Here is a 20,234-nt window from a genome sequence, read left to right as displayed (position 1 = left end):
TTGCGTGCCGTTTTCAGCCCATCAACCTATTTCTTGATATTGCATGGCTTTTTCATCTACCACTGGTGTATCATTTGCTGGCTACAGATGTGCACCACAGATGTAGACTACCGCAATTTCCGGACTATAAAGCGTTCCCATATATAAGCCGCACCCACTGAATTTTACAAATATTTTTATTTTTAACATAAGCCGCAGGTGTCTACATTAATGTACTTTACACATGCTTTAACAAAAGACACGTTACACACGGTGTAACAGGTGAAATATGTTGCGCTTCCTTTAGGAGCATAGCGGTATTTTGGGAATAGCCTGCCACTGCATTCTTCCGCTATTACTGCATGTGTGGAAACCGAGGATTATGTCCATTTTATTTTCTGATGCTCATTTCTAAGTTTCTTTGACTAACCCGTAACGCTGTTGCCAAGAAAAATAAAAAAGCAAGAGTTTTGGAAACCTGTCTGTGTTTATATGATTTCTGTTGCAGCTGGAGTTAGCGAGCTCTCGCTTCACCCTGACTCAACGGGTTACAACGGCTTGTATATAAACAGTAGCCAACCAAGAAAGTCATTGTTCACTGTCTTCCGCCTTCCTTTCACAACTATTTCTCTCGGGAGTTTATCATTTGGCATCGTCGTGCGTTTAAATATCACCTGATTGAAGTTTTTCTCCCGATGCCGTGCAGCTCATAACACAGGTGAGGTGCGTTTTTTCGTTTCCGCTCGGAAATTTAATTGGTCTAATGTTATGGGGCTCAGTTTTTTGGCTTGAAGTTTGTTAAACCGGGAAAAAACCCAGGAAAAATTCATAAATTAGCCGCGTCGTTGTTTAAGCCGCGGGGTTCAAAACGTGGAAAAAAAGTAGCGGCTTATAGTCCGAAAGTACGGTAGTTTACAAAGCTAACACCAAGCAAGGCAGAATGCAACAAGAAGTATGGGGTTAACATGGATGAGACCGAGGGAGTCAGCAACTTAGAAAAGAGACATTCCTGATAACCTGATCATCATATTTTCTCTGCTTGTGTTCTATATGGTGGTTGTTCAGCCTAGATACATTCATTAGGTAGCTAAATTTCTTTTGTATTAATATGATGTGAGGTCCAGTTTTCATTAAAACATGTATGAGTAATGGCTACTTTTGACTCAAGTACATTTCAGAGCCCAAATTTTAACTAAAGCGAAAAAGTGTAGTCAGTACTTCAACTTTTACCAGACAGATACAGAGTATCTGTGCTTCTACTTGAGTGAAGGCTGTACTAAATATGTACTTTTGCCATCTCTGCTTGGATTCGACCACTGGACACCACTTCAGACTGCACAAAAAAGGCAGTTTTTGTCTGATCTCGATAGTAACATCTGCATGCTTTTCGAAGAGGATTATGCACCGGCAGATTCTGTGACCATCATAGTTTGTGACCTTAGAGGGTGCGATTGCTCATGGCACTACAACACCATTCTAGCTTTAAGTATTAAATACAAAGTAAACTCTTTTTTTTTTTTTTTGGTTTTCCACATTAAGCTACATTTTTTTTGCCACTCACTAGAATTAATAGTAAAACAAAGTGCCTATAGTAATGTCAATGTTTTGAGTCTGTATAGGTGAATTCACAAACACAGGTTTAATATGATAACAAACATTCAGAACGTTTTTTTTTTTTTTAAATGGGCAATGCGGAAACAGTCAAGGACTTTGGGACATTCCGGGTCTACTATGCATCTTTTCTTTGTGCTTTTGCAGGTAGATTTTGCGAGAAAACTTTAACCCGCAGAGATTACATGCATGTGGCTTCTCGCTGGAGTGCATTAACATGTGCGAATACAGGTGACTCGATTGTTTAAAGTGGCGCAAACATACGATGCATGAATACGGCTTGGCCGCTGTGTGTACTCGTTTGTGTATTTCCAGGCTAGTGAGGCTGGCAAAGGATTTACCGCATGTCTCGCACATAAAAAGTTTTTCCGGCTTTGTCTTGTGTGTGCTGCTTTCGATCAGGTGGATGCTGCGCAGGTGTTGCTTTAGGTAGTCTGTCCGGTTGAAGCTCATGCCACACTTTTCACAGATGTGCGGCATTTGCCTCGTGTGTACCAGTATGTGGCGCAAAAGGTGGTACTTTTGGATGAAGCCTTTGCCACAGTATTCGCAAATGTGCATCTTTTTCCCCGAGTGTCTTAAAAGATGTCTCTTCAGATACGGCAAGTGAGTGAACTTCTGGCCACACAAATTGCAGGTGTAATCCATCTTCCCGCTGTGGCTGAGCTGGTGGATGCGCAGGTTGGAGCTGCTGGTGTAGTGCTTGCCGCACACATCGCATTCGAATGGCTTCTCTCCTGTGTGCGAGAGCATGTGCCTCTCCAAAATGGCTTTGCACCGGATGTTGCGACCGCATATTTCGCACTCGATGGGAACGGCTTTGCGAGGGCTCTGTCCTTCTTTTTTCTGAACTCGAGGCTTACTTGGTGAGCCCTCAGTAGGTTTCTCCAGAACCTCAGACTTCCTAAGTAACAGTTTTAAATCTCGATCCTTCCTCTTCTGAGGTACCTTGACACGATGCTTTTTTGGCCTCTCTTCCACGTCCTCTTTATCATCCGAGGATGCAGAATCTGCATATCCATGATTGCTTTTTTTTTGCAATTTTTCAGTACTGTTTTTTAGTTGATGCTCTGCAGCATCTTTAGTTTTTTCATCCTCAGACGTGCTTCCGCTCTTTACTCTGCTGTTGTCCCAGTCGGATAAACCGCAGTCTGCTTGCTCAACCTTTTCTGTAAACATTATACACTTTTCTTTTGTCTTTCTGGACATAGGTGCTGTCTTTATCAACTTAACAGAGATTTTAGAATCACTGTCTGTTAAAACATGGCTATTGGACTGTTTACTGTTTTGTTGCTTTCTAACCCATGCCTTTCCAGTGACACAATTTCCGGACTCCTGGTCTGAGTCTTTTGGTGACATCTTCGCTTTTGTTTCCTGACTCCTTTTGTTTTGTGATGCTTCTTCAAAATCAGACTCACTTTCAGCTGAACTAATATCACTACACTGCTTTATTTTTTTTATGCTTCCTCTTATTTGAGACTTTTCTTGGTGTGGTCTCTTTGTGGAATGCCTCTTGGCCTGTTTCTTACTGTGTTCTCTTGTTTGAGGCTTTTCTGGAATGTCTTCCACATCGCTGCTGATCGGGCTCATATAGCTATATGTTCTTCCTTGATCATCCATCTGCTCTGTTGGTGACTTCTTTCTATCCGATGCATTGACGGCTTCTAAACTGAGGTCTTCTTGGGACCAGGATTCGGGTGAGCTTTGTTGCTTTTTCGTCTTGCCTGGAGAGGGTGGAGTCAGTGGCATGTCATCATCAGAAGCATCACCAGCCATCAGGGGAGCTAAAAGGTCATAGGAAGGTATACAAGATAAGGGAAACTTGCAAATTACAGTAGAACCAATATAATTCCAGTCCCCTTTTTACAAATGAGCCAGTTATTCTGTCACCCCCTTAACAGTAGATGATGGGGATGCTAGAAAAGGCAGGATGCCGTACAAAAGAACCAAAAAAAATAATAAACAATTGGCAATAGACATGAAAATGATCAGGCAACATGAAATTAACAGTACTGGGTTGCAGCTGCACAACGCTATATGAACAAAAGTTTGTGGACACTTATCCAAGTCAGGTGTCATAATAATTTACAGTTTATGTGAACAGTAAAGTGTTGTGTTCTTCAACTTAATCATGACTTTTACAGCAATATCTTTTATTTTTGTTAGGACAGGTGAATATTTAAAATTAATTTTAATAAAATTAACTAAGATGTCTAATGAAGAGCATGAATGCAAACAAAACAATATGATCATATGACTGTCTGAAATTTTAAATGTCCTGTAATTATACAGCTTTCAACATAAATTGTTCTTTTTTTTCTACTATTGCGTCATCTGGCAACTTTTTTCCAACAACTATTAGCTAATATCCACTGAGAAACCTTAATATTATATATATATATATATATATATATATATATATATATATATATATATATATATAATATTAAGTTAATATAATAATGATACAAGTGATTCAAATGAATCAAATCCTATATGACTCTAAATTAAAGACCTGCCGTTTTTCGCCAACTTGTTGATTGACATTTTTTTAATGCAAATTTCTTCCTCATTACTGAGTTCTCTAATACATAATTAATACATTATATGAACTTCATTAACTCGAAGAAAAACAAATAAAAAAACAAACACCTGCAGGATAGTACAGTGCTAGTTACATTAAGCAGCAGAGCCCATTCTTCTGCAGTACAAAAACACAAATAAAATCAAATGTTTTCCAGGTGCTCGACACTCACACATTATGTAAATCATCATTTTTCCCAGAAGACGTTTAGTCGCTGAGGTCGAATTTAATTTTATTCTGTTGAAATAAACCGCATAGTAACATATACATCTACAATAGCATTCACTTCCGCTACCTTTCACTGGTTGTTTTGCTTCCTCGGCTGTGAGCGGCTGCAGGCACAGAACAGCGCCTCTAGTGGCGCGAAGGGACATTGTCTATACGTAAACAAAAGGTGCAGTATGCAGGTGAGTGAAAGAGGATATGGCAGATGTTCATTTATTTTTCACAAGTAGCAAAAAACATACCATATGGGATTATCTATAATGTGCTATCTATCTATCTATCTATCTATCTATCTATCTATCTATCTATCTATCTATCTATCTATCTATCTATCTATCTATCTATCTATCTATCTATCTATCTATCTATCTATCTATCTATCCTCATAAGTTAGCATGTGCTTTATTTAAGCAAACAATTGAAATAATTTCTTTCTTTTGGTTTGGTGGTTAGTGCTGTGTTGACAACTCTTTTCAGGGAAAAAAACAAAAACACAAAAAAAAAGTCGCCCAGTGATGCCTTTGTGAATATGCTCGCAAATTCACTCTCCTATATTCACTGCTCTATATTTTAGCAATTTCTTATTATTTATTTATTTAATTCATTCATTCATTTATTCACTCATTCATGCATTTATTTATGGTTACTCTTTCAGTCAGGATCATTCCAGAAACACAGGTGGGAATACCCCCTGTTTGGAATTCCAGTACACACCGCATACCACTCACACCTACTGCCAGTTTAGAGCAGCCAATTCATCCACATGTATTTTTTATTGAGTGGGAGGACACAGGAGAGCCCAGAGGAAAGTGCAGACACGTGGAGAACATGCACAATAACTCAAATTATAAAGATGTGAAGCGACGTTGTGACAGTTGTGGAAATGGGAGAATCAGTTAAATAATACAGATTGTAATATGAAAGTCTTTTTAATCTAAGTACAATTTAGATGCAATGCAAACCTGGAAGTCTGTTACTTCTATGATTTTTTTGTACACCTCTTCAGCTCTTGAACTGGAAGATGTCATTGGCCTTCATGCTGTCATACCATATGACTCTAAGCCTTTGGGATCTTTATATTCCTTAAACAAGATTTCAAGTAAACTGTTTGAAATTATTATAGACTTCACTAAAAGAAAGGAATAAAGCAGAGCATGTTAGAGGAGGGTGCAGCATGATGGCACTGTGGGTAGCATTGCCACCTCTCAGCTCTGAGGTTTCCTAATTCAGTCCTGAGCTCAGATTACAGTGTGTGTGGAGTTTAACATGTTCTCCTCGTGTTTGTGTGGGTTTCCTGTGGATGCCTCGGTTTCCACCACTATCAAAATAACATGCCAGTAGGTGGACTGGCTAAAGCAAATTAGGTGTGAATGCGGGTGAGTATGTGTGTTGCCTTGAAATGGACTTGGTATCCCATCCTGCGTATATTCTTAGATCAATGTTGTTCCCAATCCACCACAAACCCTGGCCAGTATTAAGAGATTTTTGAGAAAGATCAATGTAACTGGGAAAAACCTTACATTTTGCCAAATGAAGTACTATAGAAATATTGACCTAATCTGCAGTTACTAGTTCACCATATGAGTCTAGTGGTCAATCATTAAAAGAATTCATGGAATACCTTTGAAAACTAAAACATCAAATCCAACAAACTAAACAACCAACTGTTTATCACAACATGCTGCTATTTTATTGCCATCTCTCTCTCTCTCTCTCTCTCTCTCTCTCTCTCTCTCTCTCTCTCTCTCTCTCTCTCTCTCTCTCTCTCTGTCTGCATCATCCCATCTGCGTCAAATAGGCTTGGAATATGACACAAATCTCCACTATTTAAAAATAGAGGCAAATGAATAAACTGGTGGCAGAAATAGGTGAAGGAGGCAGTCAATGAGGCATGCAAGTAAACCTAAAATAATTTGAATTAGATAGAGATGACAGGCCTGTATTTAGTTCTGCGTAGAGAGATGCGGGAGTGGAGGAATGACTGACAGCATATTCATCAGCCAAACACAATGTGGTGGAAAAAGAGGAAAAGAATGAAGATGTGAGAGGCGTTGAAACTTGGAAGACAAACTGCGCCATTCACACGCACATTAAAATCTTATCCAGACACTTTTCTTTGTCATTAAAAGAGTAGAAATCCTTGTGTACGTAACAGTCCTTTTTTGGGTATTGGAGGATGAATTTGGTACACGCAAACTCCTCCATACCTAATTCATTCGTGCAAGTTTCTCTCTACTCCTCCATCCTCTTCCACTCAGGCTCTCTCAGTCTCCCCTCCTCACTTCCGATAGTGAGTGACTGGCATGAATGAGTTCGTCTTTCTCTACCTCTGCCCACAAACATGAAGAGGAGGATAAGAGATAGAGTAGAGAAAGAGTGAATGTAGTAGACAGATAGAGAGGAAAGTGTGGACAGTATTTGCTCCAGGAAACAACTGCAGGCCATGTTGTGTGGAGAATATACAGATATTAAAATAACCAAACACAAAACATTAATTTGTTGTTAACTGTCTATTTTTTTTTTTGTGTATTTAAAAAAAAAATTATAAACATAAATTTGTCAGAGAAAAAAAATCCTTTCTCTCTGTCGAGAATGTTATGAAATCTGTGATTGATTGGAAACTAGGGCTGCAACTAACGATTATTTTGCTAATCAATTAATCGGACGATTAATCTGATAAACAATGTAAATAAGATGTTTTGCTTATTAAAAATATATAGAAACCTAATTCAGGGTTTTTATGTACAAAAGTGTATTTTTGAGTATGCAAGGTGTAAATTGTGTAAATCAACATTTGTATTGTTTGTAATGATAATTGCAGATGTCAGGTTGACAAACATGCTTTAATAAAATACACTGACATTTTGTTTAGTTGTGAAGATATAAGCATCTAGAATATAATAATTTAAAATATGATAAATGTAAAAGATATATGCATAAATTAAATATACAAACATTGAAAATAAGCAATTTAATGTATTAAAGCCGTAGTCAATCATGTTTGGAAACAGATAAATTACGTGTTGTAGCAGACAAATGCTATAAAAAAAAATCGAACGAAGAAACGCAGAAAAGTAACAGGCTTAAAAAAAGGGAAAAATATACATTGGTATACAAATGCAAACGCTTTAACTGAAAACCACAAAATTGACTAAAAAATAGAATTGTTTACTGCTGCTGTTATTTCCTGCTTCATGATTCTTTATTTACACATTTTAATCTCCACACATAGAGTTCACTCAGTTTTGTCAGCTAGCTAGCTATGAGACAACCAGGAAGTTTATGTTAGCAGAAGATATTGCTATTGCTATGTTTAACAAAAAGTTAGTTGGCTAGCTAATATTGAGTTACCCTGCATATAATGACATAATAGCTGAATAATTCCACTAATTCTTCACCTTAATATGTTCACATAATACAGTAAAGTAAAATTTCAGTGACTGAAACACTAGAATTGCTAGCTATTAATCAAAGACGATGCTGGGGTAACTGGGACTACATATAGGCTACAATATTGTATCTTAAATTTTGTAACAAGTGTATATTAGAACCCATACAGGGAGTACATGTTTGTACTGTTTAGGGCAAATCATTAGTTTGTGTTTTGATGGATACTTAGCTATCATGCACTTTAATAAATTCATAAATAATCTCGTTTCCTTTTGCTAAAACGTTATACGTTATTTTAATACATTTTTAGCAGTATTTCATAAAAGCAATGCGTCCCTGCGACCCAAATTCCATATGAACAGCTCAATCACCAGCAAAAGTTGCGTGGTTCACAACTTAAAGGGCATGCACATGTGTAAGCATGAACATCACATGTGCCAACACACAAACATACACAGCGAACTGCCCACACCCCATTCTGCCATCTGCTGCTCTATAATGAGTGTGTCAGTGTCCCGAGTGGTGAGGAGGAGTGTGGTCATCTGTCTGATCCCACTGCCTCATGTGTGCCAGTGTGCTTGTGTATGCTTGGGCCTAACTTACCCCGCGGGTGTGCGCCTTAGCCTGTGCTCCCCTGTAGTGTACTGAATCTTTAAATGACTGAGCCAATGGTTTGACATGATTGTGTGAAATGAGGCTATATGACAAAAGTCAAACCAGAAATGTACATGCGAGTGTGTGTGCAAATTGGTGTACTGTTTACTCTCTGTATCTGTGTAAACGTGAGTGTACATATTGTATTTATGCGTACAGTATTTGTGTGTGTGCGTGTGTGTGTGTGTGTGTGTGTGTGTGTGTGTGTGTGTGTGTGTGTGTGTGTGTGTGTTCCCCAACAACCCTTCCCCCTGGCACCCTGTAGTGATTTTAATTTTCCAAAATGACTGGACTGCTAGGCTTACAGAACATTCTGTGTAGGTGTATTTACAGACATGCAACTGTGTTCTTGTGCAAGTCTGTGCATGTTTGCACAGATTTTAGCCCTCTGCAGGAACCAAAAGTTGACTATTTCAAACCTACTTGAAAGTTTTGATTTTGACTATCTTCATTATAGAATATTATAAAGTGCTAGAACTTCCTTCAACTACAGTGCATCCGGAAAGTATTAATGGCACATCACTTTTTCCAAATTTGTTACAGTCTTATTCCAAAATAGATTAAATTCTTTTTCCTTAAAATTCTACAAACAATACACCATAATTACAACAAAAAAGTTTGTTTAAAATCTATGCGTTTTTTTATTTATTTATAAAAAACGAAGAAAATCACATACATAAGTATTCACAGCCTTTGCTATGACACTGCCATGACATCTAAAATCCCACTAATCATCCTTGAGATATTTCTATAACTTGTTTGTTGTCCATCTGTGGTAAATTCAGTTGATTGGACCTGATTTGGAAAGGCACACACACACCTGTCTATATAAGGTCCAACAGTTGACAGTGCATGTCAGAGCACAAAACCAAGCCATGAAGTTGAAGGAATTTTTTGTAGAACTGATTTGGGGAAGGGTACAGAAATATTTCTACAGCATTGAAGATCTAAATGAACACGGTGGCCCCATCTCCGTAAATGGAACAAGTTTGGAACCACCAAAACTGTTCCTAGAGCCACCTGGCTAAACTGAGCGATCAGGGAAGAAGGGCCTTAGTCAGGGAGGTGGCCAAGAACCCGATGATCACTCTGAAAGAGATAGGAGAGAGGAGAACCTTTCAGAGGAACAACCATCTCTGCAGCACTCCTTCAATCAGGCTTGTATGGTAGAGTGGCCAGATGGAAGCCACTCCTCAGTAAAAGGCACATGATGCCTCACTTGGAGTTTGCCTAAAGGCACATAAAGGACTCTCACGCCATGAGAAACAAAGTGTCAATGTCTGGAGCAAGCATCATGTCTGGAGTTACAGGCACCACTCATCACCTGGCCAATACCATCCCTACAGTAAAGCATGGTGGTGGCGGCATCATGCTGTGGAGATGTTTTTCAGTGACAGGAACTGGGAGACTAGTCAGGATCAAGGGAAAGATGAATGCAGCAATGTACAGAGACGTCCTTAATAAAAACTTTCTCTAGAGCTCTCTGGATCTCAGACTGGGGCGACGGTTCATCTTTCAACAGGACCACAACTCTAAGCACACAGCCAAGGGGGGAGTGGTAGCTCCAGTGGTTAAGGCGCTGGATTACTGATCGGAAGGTCAGGGGTTCAAGCCCCGGTATTGCCAAGCTGCCACTCTTGGGTCCTTGAGCAAGGCCCTTTTAAGCAAGCTGGGATATGCGAAGAACAAAATTTTACTGTGCTGTAATGTATATGTGACAAATAAAGGCTATTCTATTCTAAGATGTGTACAACGAGTGGCTACAGGACAGTTCTGTGAATGCCCTTGAGTGGCCCAGCCAGAGCCCAGACATCTCTGGGGAGATCTAAAAATGGCTGTGCACCAATGCTCCCTATTCAACCTGATGGAGCTTGAGAGGTTCTGCAAAGAAGAATGGGAGAAACTGCCCAAAAATAGGTGCCGATCTTGTAGCATCAAAGATGCTTCAACAAAGTATTGAGGAAAGGATGTGAATACTTATATACGTACATGTGAAGGTTTTTTTATACATTTGCAAAGATTTCAAAGAAACTTCTTTCACATTGTCATTATGAGGTATTGTTTGTAGGATTTTGAGGAAAATTAACTGAATTCATTTTGGAATAAGGCTGTAACATGACAAAATGTGGAAAAAGTGAAGCGCTGTGAATATTTTCCTAATGCACTGTAGCACTAAAGGATGAAAACTCTTGGATGAAAATCGGGCAGTGTAACTACCTATGGGACAGAGTTTAATTCCATAGCTACATAACCTTCTACCATCTTAAAAGTATACTGAAATTATATATCAGATTATGAATATGATTTGGTTTCTTTACATTTCTAACTATCGGGCTTGTAAATAGAATAGCCTTTATTTGTCACATATACATTACAGCATAGTAACCCAGCCATTATTGTTGCACAAGCCAGTGCACTCTTAGTGCCAGTCCCAAGACCAGATAAATGGGGAGGGTTGCGTTATGAAGGGAATTCAGTGTAAAACGTGCCAAATCAAACATGTGGATCACGAATCAGAATTTCATTCCGGATCGGTCGAGGCCCGGGTTACCAACAACCACCACAAGTATTGTTAGCGAACAGGGTACCGATAGAAATTGGGCTACTGTTGGCCAAAAGAGAAGAAGGAGAGGAAGAAGACATCTACACAGACAGCAGATAAGAGAGAAGTATAGCAGAGTGGTGGTTAGGGTTGGCACTTTAAATGATGGTACTATGACTGGCAAAGGGAGAGAGGTATCTGAAATGATGGAGAGGAGAAAGGTAGATATGTTGTGTGTTTAGGAGACCAAATGGAAAGGGAGTAAGGCCAGGAACATTGGAGGGGGGTTTAAACTGTTCTATCATTGTGTGGATGGAAAGAGAAATGGTGTAGGGTGATTCTGAAGGAAGAGTACAGTAAGTGTAGTGGATGTGAAGAGATTTATCGATTGAATGATGAACATGAAGCTGGAACTTGAAGTGGTGATAAAAAAAAATGTCAGCAGTGCTTATGCTCCACAAGTGGGTTGTGAGATGAAGGAGAAGAAAAAATCTGGAGTGAGTTAGATGAAGTGGTAGATGGTGTACCTAGGAATAAAAGATTGGTGATTGGGACAGACTTTAATGGGCATGGTGGTGAAGGTAACAGAGGTGATGAGAAGGTGAGATTTTCATTGTAAGTGATGAAAATGGACAGGATTAGAAACAAGTTAATAAGAGGGACACCGTATGTAGGACGTTTTGGGGACAAAGTGAAAGAGGCACTATTGAGATGGTTTGGACATGTGCAGAGGAGGGACATAGGGTATATCGGTAGGAGAATGCTGAGGATGGAGCCGCCAGGAAGGAGGAAAAGAGGAAAGCCAAGGACGAGGTTTATGGAGGTTTATGGTGAGGGAAGACATGCAGGTAGTTGGTTTGAAAGAGGCAGATGTAGAGGACAGGGTGGTATGGAGACGGATAATCCACTGTGGCAACCCCTATTGGGGCAGCGAAAAGAAGAAGACATTACAGAATAGTGAAATTATTGTCCTCACATATCCCACATTGTTTGGAAGCTGGGGTCAGGGTGCAGGGTCAGCCATGATACAATGCTCCTGGAACACAGAGGGTTAAGGACCTTGCTCAAAGCCCCAAAAGTGGCAGCTTGGTGACACCAGGACTTGAACCCCTGACCTTCTGATCAGTAACCCAGAGCCTTAACTACTGAGCTACCACTCAGTAGTTAAGTAGTTACTGACTGTAAGACTTTAGTAATATATTAAAAACACTTTGAAGAACATGTTCATATGGTTTAAGACTGTGTTAAGTAAGGAATATAACTTAAAAGTGCTCTATATCCTTACAAAAATCTTAACTACAGCTAGTATAAATTACACATTTTAACTGTTTATTATTAGGTGTCGAATATGTGGCGAGCTATAAAAAAGAATTAGGATGTGCACATTAAAACAAACCTGTTATATACCATGCAGCCAGCATTAATGCCAAAGCCAGTTATAGAAAATGAATTAGCATCTTCTGATTCAACAATTTAACGGCACTGTGGCATAATTAGACCATAATTATTTCTTTTTTTAATCTCTCCAATGTCTCAGTTTCACCCTTAGTGAATTGATTACCCCCCTGAAATGCTCTCTTTATTCATAGATCACAATGATGTGCATATTAGAATACATGTATATTAGTATTATTAGTGTACACATGTTTGTTACATGTACAAGCCTCATACGTGAATAAGTACTGGTCAATTGGTATAATTGGCTCACAAATATAGTAAAACATCTATCATATCATATCATGTTATTTGTGTGTGTGTGTGTGTGTGTGTGTGTGTGTGTGTGTGTGTGTGTGTGTGTGTGTGTGTGTGTGTGTGTGTGTGTGCAGATGGTTTGCATCTTGAGAACATTCAGAACGACCTCAGTCATGTTCAGGACAGAACAGGTCAGAACTGACTCAACAATAGCGGCCCACACTACATTATGCACACAATACACTACACACACGCGCACACACACACACACACACACACACACACACACACACACACACACACACACACACACACACACCACTTCTCAAATTAAATCAAATATTCTACACTTTTATTACACCTATGTCCAATTTAGACAAGTCCTAATTTAGACATATTTAGACAAAAATATGACACTTGGTTTCCAATAAATGTGAACTCAAATTTAAAATATATTACCAGTACTACTACTTCTACTACTGCTTCTGCTAATAATAATAATAATAATAATAATAATAATAATAATAATAATAATAATAATTATAATAATAATAAAGTAAAACACTACAGTGAAGTAGAACTTCAAATGTCCATGCTAAAAAAAAAAAAAAGTTTAGCATCTATAATAAAATTCACTTAATTTACTAAAAAGTGGAAGAAAAACCAGAAATAACGTAAAAAACGATTGTAATAATTAATTAGTTTATTTATTATTATTATTATTATTATTATTATTATTATTATTATTATTATTATTATAGGGCATCATTCTTCTGTCTTCCGGTCCATTTTTTTGTCCTCACAATTGCTGGCTTTTTAGTTTGCTGAGCTATTTCCTTTTAAAATGCCTACGTCCTGACAACTTTTAATCTCGTGTCATTTTAATTGCACTCACGGGAGAGTGACGGCCCTTTGTGCCCGAAAACACGAGCAAGTTCTGTCTCCCTCGCGCACACACACACACACACACACACACACACGGCGTGCAGCTTCCTCCTCTTTTTTTTCCGTCGCGCCCTCGCGCGCGTTACGTATGAGAGATCCCAGAGCCGCGCGCGCCCGCCCCCGCGCACTCGCGCTATAAAGCGCGCCCGTGCTGGTGTCGCTCCTCAGTCGCAGCGGCCCGAGCTCGAGATCCAGAGCTGACTAGAAGCAGAGATAGCAGGCTTTTCCCCCGCTCAGGCTAACTCGCTCACGGCTTTGGTTCAAGATGGTAACTCGTGGTGCCGCGCGGCGTCAACGCATCTCCAACGCGCTCAGTTTCAAGAGTAAGTACCGACTTGATTTTCCTATTCGTTCATGCATGTTAATGATAAGAATATGATAATGATTTGCATTAGATTTGTAGTTAATATTGGTGGTTAATGCGCTTTAAGTTCCTGTATTTGAAGACGCTTTAAAGTTTGCACCCGCATGAAATGTAAAAAAATGACGCGTAAAAGTCCAATTAAAAAGTTACGCTTGGGAGGCACCTTTTAATTCGCATCACTGTCTTTTCAAATAAGTTCTTGACGGATTAGAAATCCGATCCACTTTCTTTGCAAAAAGTCTGACACCGTGCGTATTCCTTTTCTTTTCATTTCTTTCTGAACACTGCGCGCCGTCGTGCGCATCGGACACTGTGTATTTGTCCGGCGGAGCGTGTGGCACCGGGTCACGACCTACGCCATCGGAAAATTTTGCGCACGCATGATGAATGCGCGCGCCATGAAAAATTCACGCGCTGCGCTATTTCGGAGCACCACGTTATTGTTCGGTGTTACCGGAGCCCTACAGATGAAACTTTAATGCCCGCCGCTCCTTTTTCCATGTGACGCTAATCCCATGCTGTTTCACGCATGTTTAGACACATTTCAGGATACTTGGTTGGGGATCCTGTTGGGGAAACTAAAAAGGGATCATCCTTAGGCAAAGATGGACAGGATGTGGACATGATGCAAAAGAAAGTGTTCGAATATGTCTCTAATCTTGTTGTCCCCTCTCTCTAGGCGGTCTGACTCTATGGCTGGTGCTATGGCTGTTGGCAAGTCACTGCGCCCCAGGGAAAGCGTGTCCAAGGCTGTGTGTGTGCTACCACATGCCTATGACCGTCAGCTGCCAGTCTCAGAACTTCTCCTCTGTCCCGGCAGGCGTGCCCTACGACTCGCAGCGTGTCTTCTTGCAGAACAATCGCATCACCGAGCTCAGATCTGACTCCTTCGGCTTTGAAACACAGGCAAGTCAAACTCTTTTTTTCAGGATGTTAACGTAAATCTGTTGCTATGTCAGTGGAAATTGTATACTGCACATTTCCTTCCATTTTATTTCTTAACATTTTTTTTTTATGTAACTTTCAGGTCCTTTGGCTGTATTCCAACAACATCTCTTGGATTGAGGCAGGTGCTTTCAGCAACCTGCGTGTGCTTGAAGAGCTGGATCTTGGGGACAACCCATCGTTGCAACAGTTGGATGGGGGGGCATTCCGGGGTCTTGAAAGGCTTCAGAGTCTGCACATGCACAGGTGTGGCTTGACCGAGCTGCCTGCAGATGTGTTCCGCAAGCTTTACAGCCTGCAGTTCCTCTACCTGCAGGAGAACCAGCTGAACCACTTGCCCGATGGTGTGTTCTCTGACCTGGTCAATCTCACGCATCTGTTTCTGCATGGCAACCGCCTACGCACAGTCTCTGAGAACGCCTTCCGTGGCCTTGTCAACCTTGACCGGCTGCTGTTGCACGAAAACCGAATCCGACAGGTCCACCGCCGTGCCTTTCGTGATCTGGGCCGCCTGACCATCCTCTACCTGTTCAACAATGCCCTTCGTGAGCTGCCTGGTCAGACACTCAAGGACACCACTGGTTTGCAGTTCCTGCGCCTCAACGAGAACCCCTGGGCATGTGGCTGTGAGGCACGCTCTCTGTGGCAGTGGTTCCGTGATGCGCGTGTCTCGAGCTCTGAGCTGATCTGCACCTCACCTTCAGCACGCCAGGGCCAGGACCTGCGCTTCCTGCGTGAGCTCGATTTTGCCACCTGTCCACTGCCTGATCCTGGTTCTCTGACCGGCACCACCACCACCACCTTCAGCACCAAGACACGCTGGTGGTTCTCCAAGAACAAACCAGTCGCCTCAGCCAAGGGCGTTTACCAGAAGAAAGCCGACCTTCCCAAAGCCTTCCCTTTCTCCTCAGTGAAGAATGCTCATTCTGCAGCAGTAGCAGCTGCAGCCGCTTCAGCACCTAAGTACGAGCTGACGCCGGAGGAGGCTGCCTTGCCGAAACTTGAGCCCGAAGAGTACTGGGCCAACTATGGCAATGAGGATGCAACCTCAGTCCGCTGCTTCGAGCTCGACTGCGACGACTCTCAGATGCTCCCTTCGTCTTCTTCCTCTGCCGCTCCTTCGTTTCTGTATCTCCTTTCTCTCTCTGTTCTGGCTCTCTCACTTCACTTGCTGTTTGGCTGAACAGAGTGTGCTAATTTCCTCTCTTCTCTTCTTTTGCCTTTTTTCTGTATTCGGCCCCTGACGACTTAATGGGGTCTGATGCTGACAGGCACACTACAGCAGCCACAAAGACCACAGAAATGGCAAAGATGGCACATGCATACACACACACAAACACACAGGTACAAGCTCACAGGCACACACAGATGCTCAAACACTTTAAATATTTGGTGCTGCCTAGTGTCATTTATGAGGCAGAGTTTGAAACGTTGCCTGGACTGCAACTCTCAGGAGACCTTGCAGCTCTACACTGGGCACTCTGCAGTCAGTGACACAGAAACAGAGATACAAACAGCTAGATAGAATGTAAATGGTGGTACAGTGTGATGAGGGGGGGGTCAAAAAATGCATTTGATGATTTTTCAGAGATGTGCTATAAAACCTTTATGAAAGTACATACACAGCTGTAAATATGCAATTCCATTGTGTTACACTAAATATCTTGTAAACAACTGGAGATAGAATGCTAGTCAAACAAGATTGTGCACGGTTTTCCTTTTTCTTGTCTGTCTGCTTGGTTTTACAATCCATAATCAGAAATATTGAAGGATGGATTTTGCACCCATGTGTCTTTATTCCTTTATGGATTTAGTAGTAATGTCTGTCCTGCAGTGAGCTGAACATATAACATTGTAATCTGTGTGGTGAGGTTAGTTCTGACCTTTCACTGTGTTTTTTATTGTTTAAGAGGATTGTACCTGAATTACAGTTACAAGGAGGCATTCACTGTACACATTACTGTGCATCATCATATCACATTTGTGTAAAATAAATACCAGAATAAAGCTTTTTTTAAATAAACAAAACGTGTCTGTAGTATTTGACATTTCGCTATTCATCCCAATAAAATGAATAACACCTGCATGAAATATAGTATAAACAATTATAAACAATGCTATAATTTAGTTTCTTATTTGGATCTATATGATTTAGATGCATGCAATTAAATAATCAAAAGGATTATGATTATTAAAGCAGTGATTTATTAATTTTTTGGCACCACCTGGGTCCAAGTTCCCCCTTACAGTTAAAATCAGTTTAAAAAGATATCAAATTCTAATAATTCTATCCCTTAGTAATGTCCCTACCCCTAAGATTTGATAAATATGAATACAATGTAAATCATATGCCATGGCCTTCAGCCACTTTACAGCTACCTAATTCATTATTTATGGAATTTATAAAAAATTAAAAAAAAAGTATTGGCCAAAGTTCTTTATCACCGTCCTCAAAATACCATTGAAGAGAATCTTTCTGAAAGAATGGTGTTAATTTTTTCATACAGCCCCCAGAGACTTGAATGATGTATGCCGAGGTGAAATAAAGTGGTTGTCGCTTGATACTAAGACTTTAAATACCTCCTTATTTAGATACTACTCATAATCCTACTGTTAATCCCTTCAAATCTCTTGAAAGCAGCCATGTGTGCATGTTTGTATGTGTGTGACTGATTTGGCATGTGTGTGTGAGTGTGTGTGTGTTGCAGTTGGCAAATGAGAACAAAACTTGAGTCAGTAATTGAGAGTCATATATGTTCACACATTTCTTAATGAACACGCCTCCACAACACTCACACATACACGTTAGCATTTATAAATACCAGCCGGAAATGTTTCCTTCATACATATAAGTGCTCTGCTTCTCTGGCCCTCCCTCTCTCTCTCTCTCATTCTCGCTCTCTGCTGTTCTTCCCTCCTACACTACTGCATCACTTCTGTTTTATCTTTCATGTTTTTTTTTTTTTGCATGTTTGTTCTCTGCTGCCAAGGACAAAGATGAAGTTTATTCTGTTTTTCTCTGACATATAATCATCTTTTCAAGTTTATGTCTGCTCTCTCTCTCTCTTTCTCTCTCTCTCTCTCTCTCTCTCTCTCTCTCTCTCTTTCTCTCTCTCTCTCTCTCTCTCTCTCTCTCCATCTTTCTATCTCTGGCACTGACTTTCCTTCTAGCCACAGATGGTAATGTTTGGCTATGTTGGAGTGATAGTGACGTTCATGTTCATTCATGAGCTCTTTGGAGATAAATGTAATATAAGTGTGTGTGTGTGTGTGTGTGTGTGTGTGTGTGTGTGTGTGTGTGTGTGTGTGTGTGTGTGTGTGTGTGTGTGTGTGTGTGTGTGTGAAAGACAAAACTAAAATTCAGTGAGAAATTTTACCCAAAAAACCTGGGTTTTAATGGAGGAGATGATCACACCAGTTGATAGAAAAAGGAGCATGAACCAGACTTGAGAGAACTTTTAAGTCTGAGATACTGTATATAAGAGGATCAAAATATTTGCAGGAACATATTCAGAATTAAGTTGTCACCATGTTAGCAATATTTGATATCCCAGAGGTTCAATGCAGGGGTCCCCAAACTACTCCACATTTGGAACAGCCAACAATGCCAGAGACATGTTTTGATATAGATGTTACTCATATCATATTTGTATTTAACAATAAAGTTTGGCTTTCAAAATATAATGTCCCTTAGTTATTAACATAGCCTAATTGTTTGTTAAATGAACCCAGCAACCGACAGAATAGTACTTTCAACATAACATAAATGTATATGTTATGGTTTCAATAGCAATAAATTTAAAAATATATCATTATGATAGTAATAATGTTATTTTTATAGTCTAGAAAAGTACGTTTGAAAAGTAATGCTCATTTTGCTTTAGGATGCAGAACAAAATTAACTAGAAGTAATCTCGCATTAGGAGGCATAATAATACATTTAAAATCATAATAAAATCTTCACAATAATACTGGTAGTCACTCTGGCCCACGTCTTCTGTTACAGACTGAGCCAGCACCCCATTAAAGAAAGGAAAAAATGATGCCCCTTGCAATAATACAATGCAATAATACAATGCTAGAACTGTAATTAAATTTAAATGAAAGTGGGAGTGTTTTTTTGTCAGGATTTTGACATATATTTTGGGAATAAAGAAAAAATGCTGGAAGACAAAGCTCAAACCAATTTAAATATAACTATACTCCTGATCTACATTACAATTCTACATTAGCTTCTTCTATAATTAATTCAAATTCCGTCTCAACCATTAGCACTGTGTAACTTCCTGGCAAGATTTCTTTCTAATATGACTAATCTGGGAAAGTAGCTTCCTGGTTTTTAAAACATTTTAAAATTCAGAAAACTGATGTTTATAATTGACAATAATAGACAATTTATAACATCTGAATACTTTAATTTTACAATTATGTTTTTGGGGCTGGTTACATAAAAAAATGAAATAAATCTGGGATGCACTGGGGGGTTAAAAAAAAGGAAAGGTGTTTAGGTTGGGAATACTGGAGCAGCTGATAGGCAAATCAAAATGTCTTTACTTATTTAAACCTAAGTATGTAAGTGGAGACTGCAAATTGAGCAATTAAGCAAAATATGAAGATATTAAGGAGTTTAGATGGAAAAGATATTGGTTCAAATAAATTTCCTTCATTTGATAGACACTGTACATTAGTCTCATAGCGCCAGTGCAAAATCAAGTCATTGTAGAGTAAGATATGGAGTAACATTTCATTTGTTGAACAATTTATTTGTTGAAAACTTTCCTGTAAGCTCTCTGCTCATTTCTTATCTCTCATACACATGGAAAGTTGGCCGTGCTCTCGTTATCATGCAGTATATCAGCCAATCAGGGTCGTGTGACAGGGTTTGTGTGTGGCATGGCCTCTTCGCCTTGGCAGCTTGTTGGTACTGTTGTGTGAGAAGACGCCTACTTAACTGAGGACTGGTTGTGACTAAACTGGCACAAAATCCGCGTAGCTAAATAAAGACATGAAATCGGGAGAACAGAAAAGAACGGCTTAAGACTTAATGATAAATTATGCATGCAAGAATCTGAGGTGATTATTAGGATTTGGCATAGTCTGTGATGGGGTCTGCACTCCGTACCAAGCTTCTGATTGTAGATAAGAATACACATGGCAGATGGCACCTGCAATGTGTTGCTCTTTATATGCATTTCACATGGATTTCTGTGGTTTTTTGGTAACTTCTTATGCTAATTAATTTTTCTATTCACAAAACCTATTTTTGCGTAGTAGCCTTGGCGGAATTGCTTCCTGTTTTGTTT

At 39.7% G+C, this 20,234-nt stretch overlaps 2 protein-coding genes across 2 annotated transcripts; one reads left to right on the top strand and one right to left on the bottom strand.

Moving 5' to 3' along the window:
* Window positions 1–1,599: 1,599 nt before the first annotated feature.
* On the bottom strand, window positions 1,600–4,512 carry LOC310737255 (uncharacterized protein). The gene is made up of 2 exons (XM_083561493.1): window positions 4,347–4,512; window positions 1,600–3,374 (listed from the first exon to the last, which is right to left on the bottom strand). Exons 1-2 carry the CDS (start codon window positions 4,363–4,365, stop codon window positions 1,681–1,683), a joined length of 1,713 nt encoding a protein of 570 aa, XP_083417619.1. The 5' UTR covers window positions 4,366–4,512; the 3' UTR covers window positions 1,600–1,680.
* A 9,263-nt stretch (window positions 4,513–13,775) lies between these two features.
* On the top strand, window positions 13,776–16,959 carry rtn4rl2b (reticulon 4 receptor-like 2b). The gene is made up of 3 exons (XM_083559876.1): window positions 13,776–13,945; window positions 14,666–14,892; window positions 15,014–16,959. Exons 1-3 carry the CDS (start codon window positions 13,888–13,890, stop codon window positions 16,112–16,114), a joined length of 1,386 nt encoding a protein of 461 aa, XP_083416002.1. The 5' UTR covers window positions 13,776–13,887; the 3' UTR covers window positions 16,115–16,959.
* Window positions 16,960–20,234: the final 3,275 nt, after the last annotated feature.

The sequence above is a fragment of the Silurus aristotelis genome, assembly GCF_946808225.1.
Source record: "Silurus aristotelis genome assembly, chromosome: 14".
NCBI lineage: Eukaryota > Metazoa > Chordata > Actinopteri > Siluriformes > Siluridae > Silurus > Silurus aristotelis.
This window is presented reverse-complemented; position numbering and strand designations above follow the sequence as displayed.

What these genes read in the sequence shown, in the direction of transcription:
- rtn4rl2b (XM_083559876.1), top strand. Translation starts at nt 13,888, where the DNA reads ATGGTAACTCGTGGTGCCGCGCGGCGTCAACGCATCTCCAACGCGCTC. An exon ending in CAACGCGCTCAGTTTCAAGA is followed by an intron (nt 13,946 to 14,665) that starts GTAAGTACCGAC and finishes CCCTCTCTCTAG; the next exon opens with GCGGTCTGACTCTATGGCTG. An exon ending in CCTTCGGCTTTGAAACACAG is followed by an intron (nt 14,893 to 15,013) that starts GCAAGTCAAACT and finishes TGTAACTTTCAG; the next exon opens with GTCCTTTGGCTGTATTCCAA.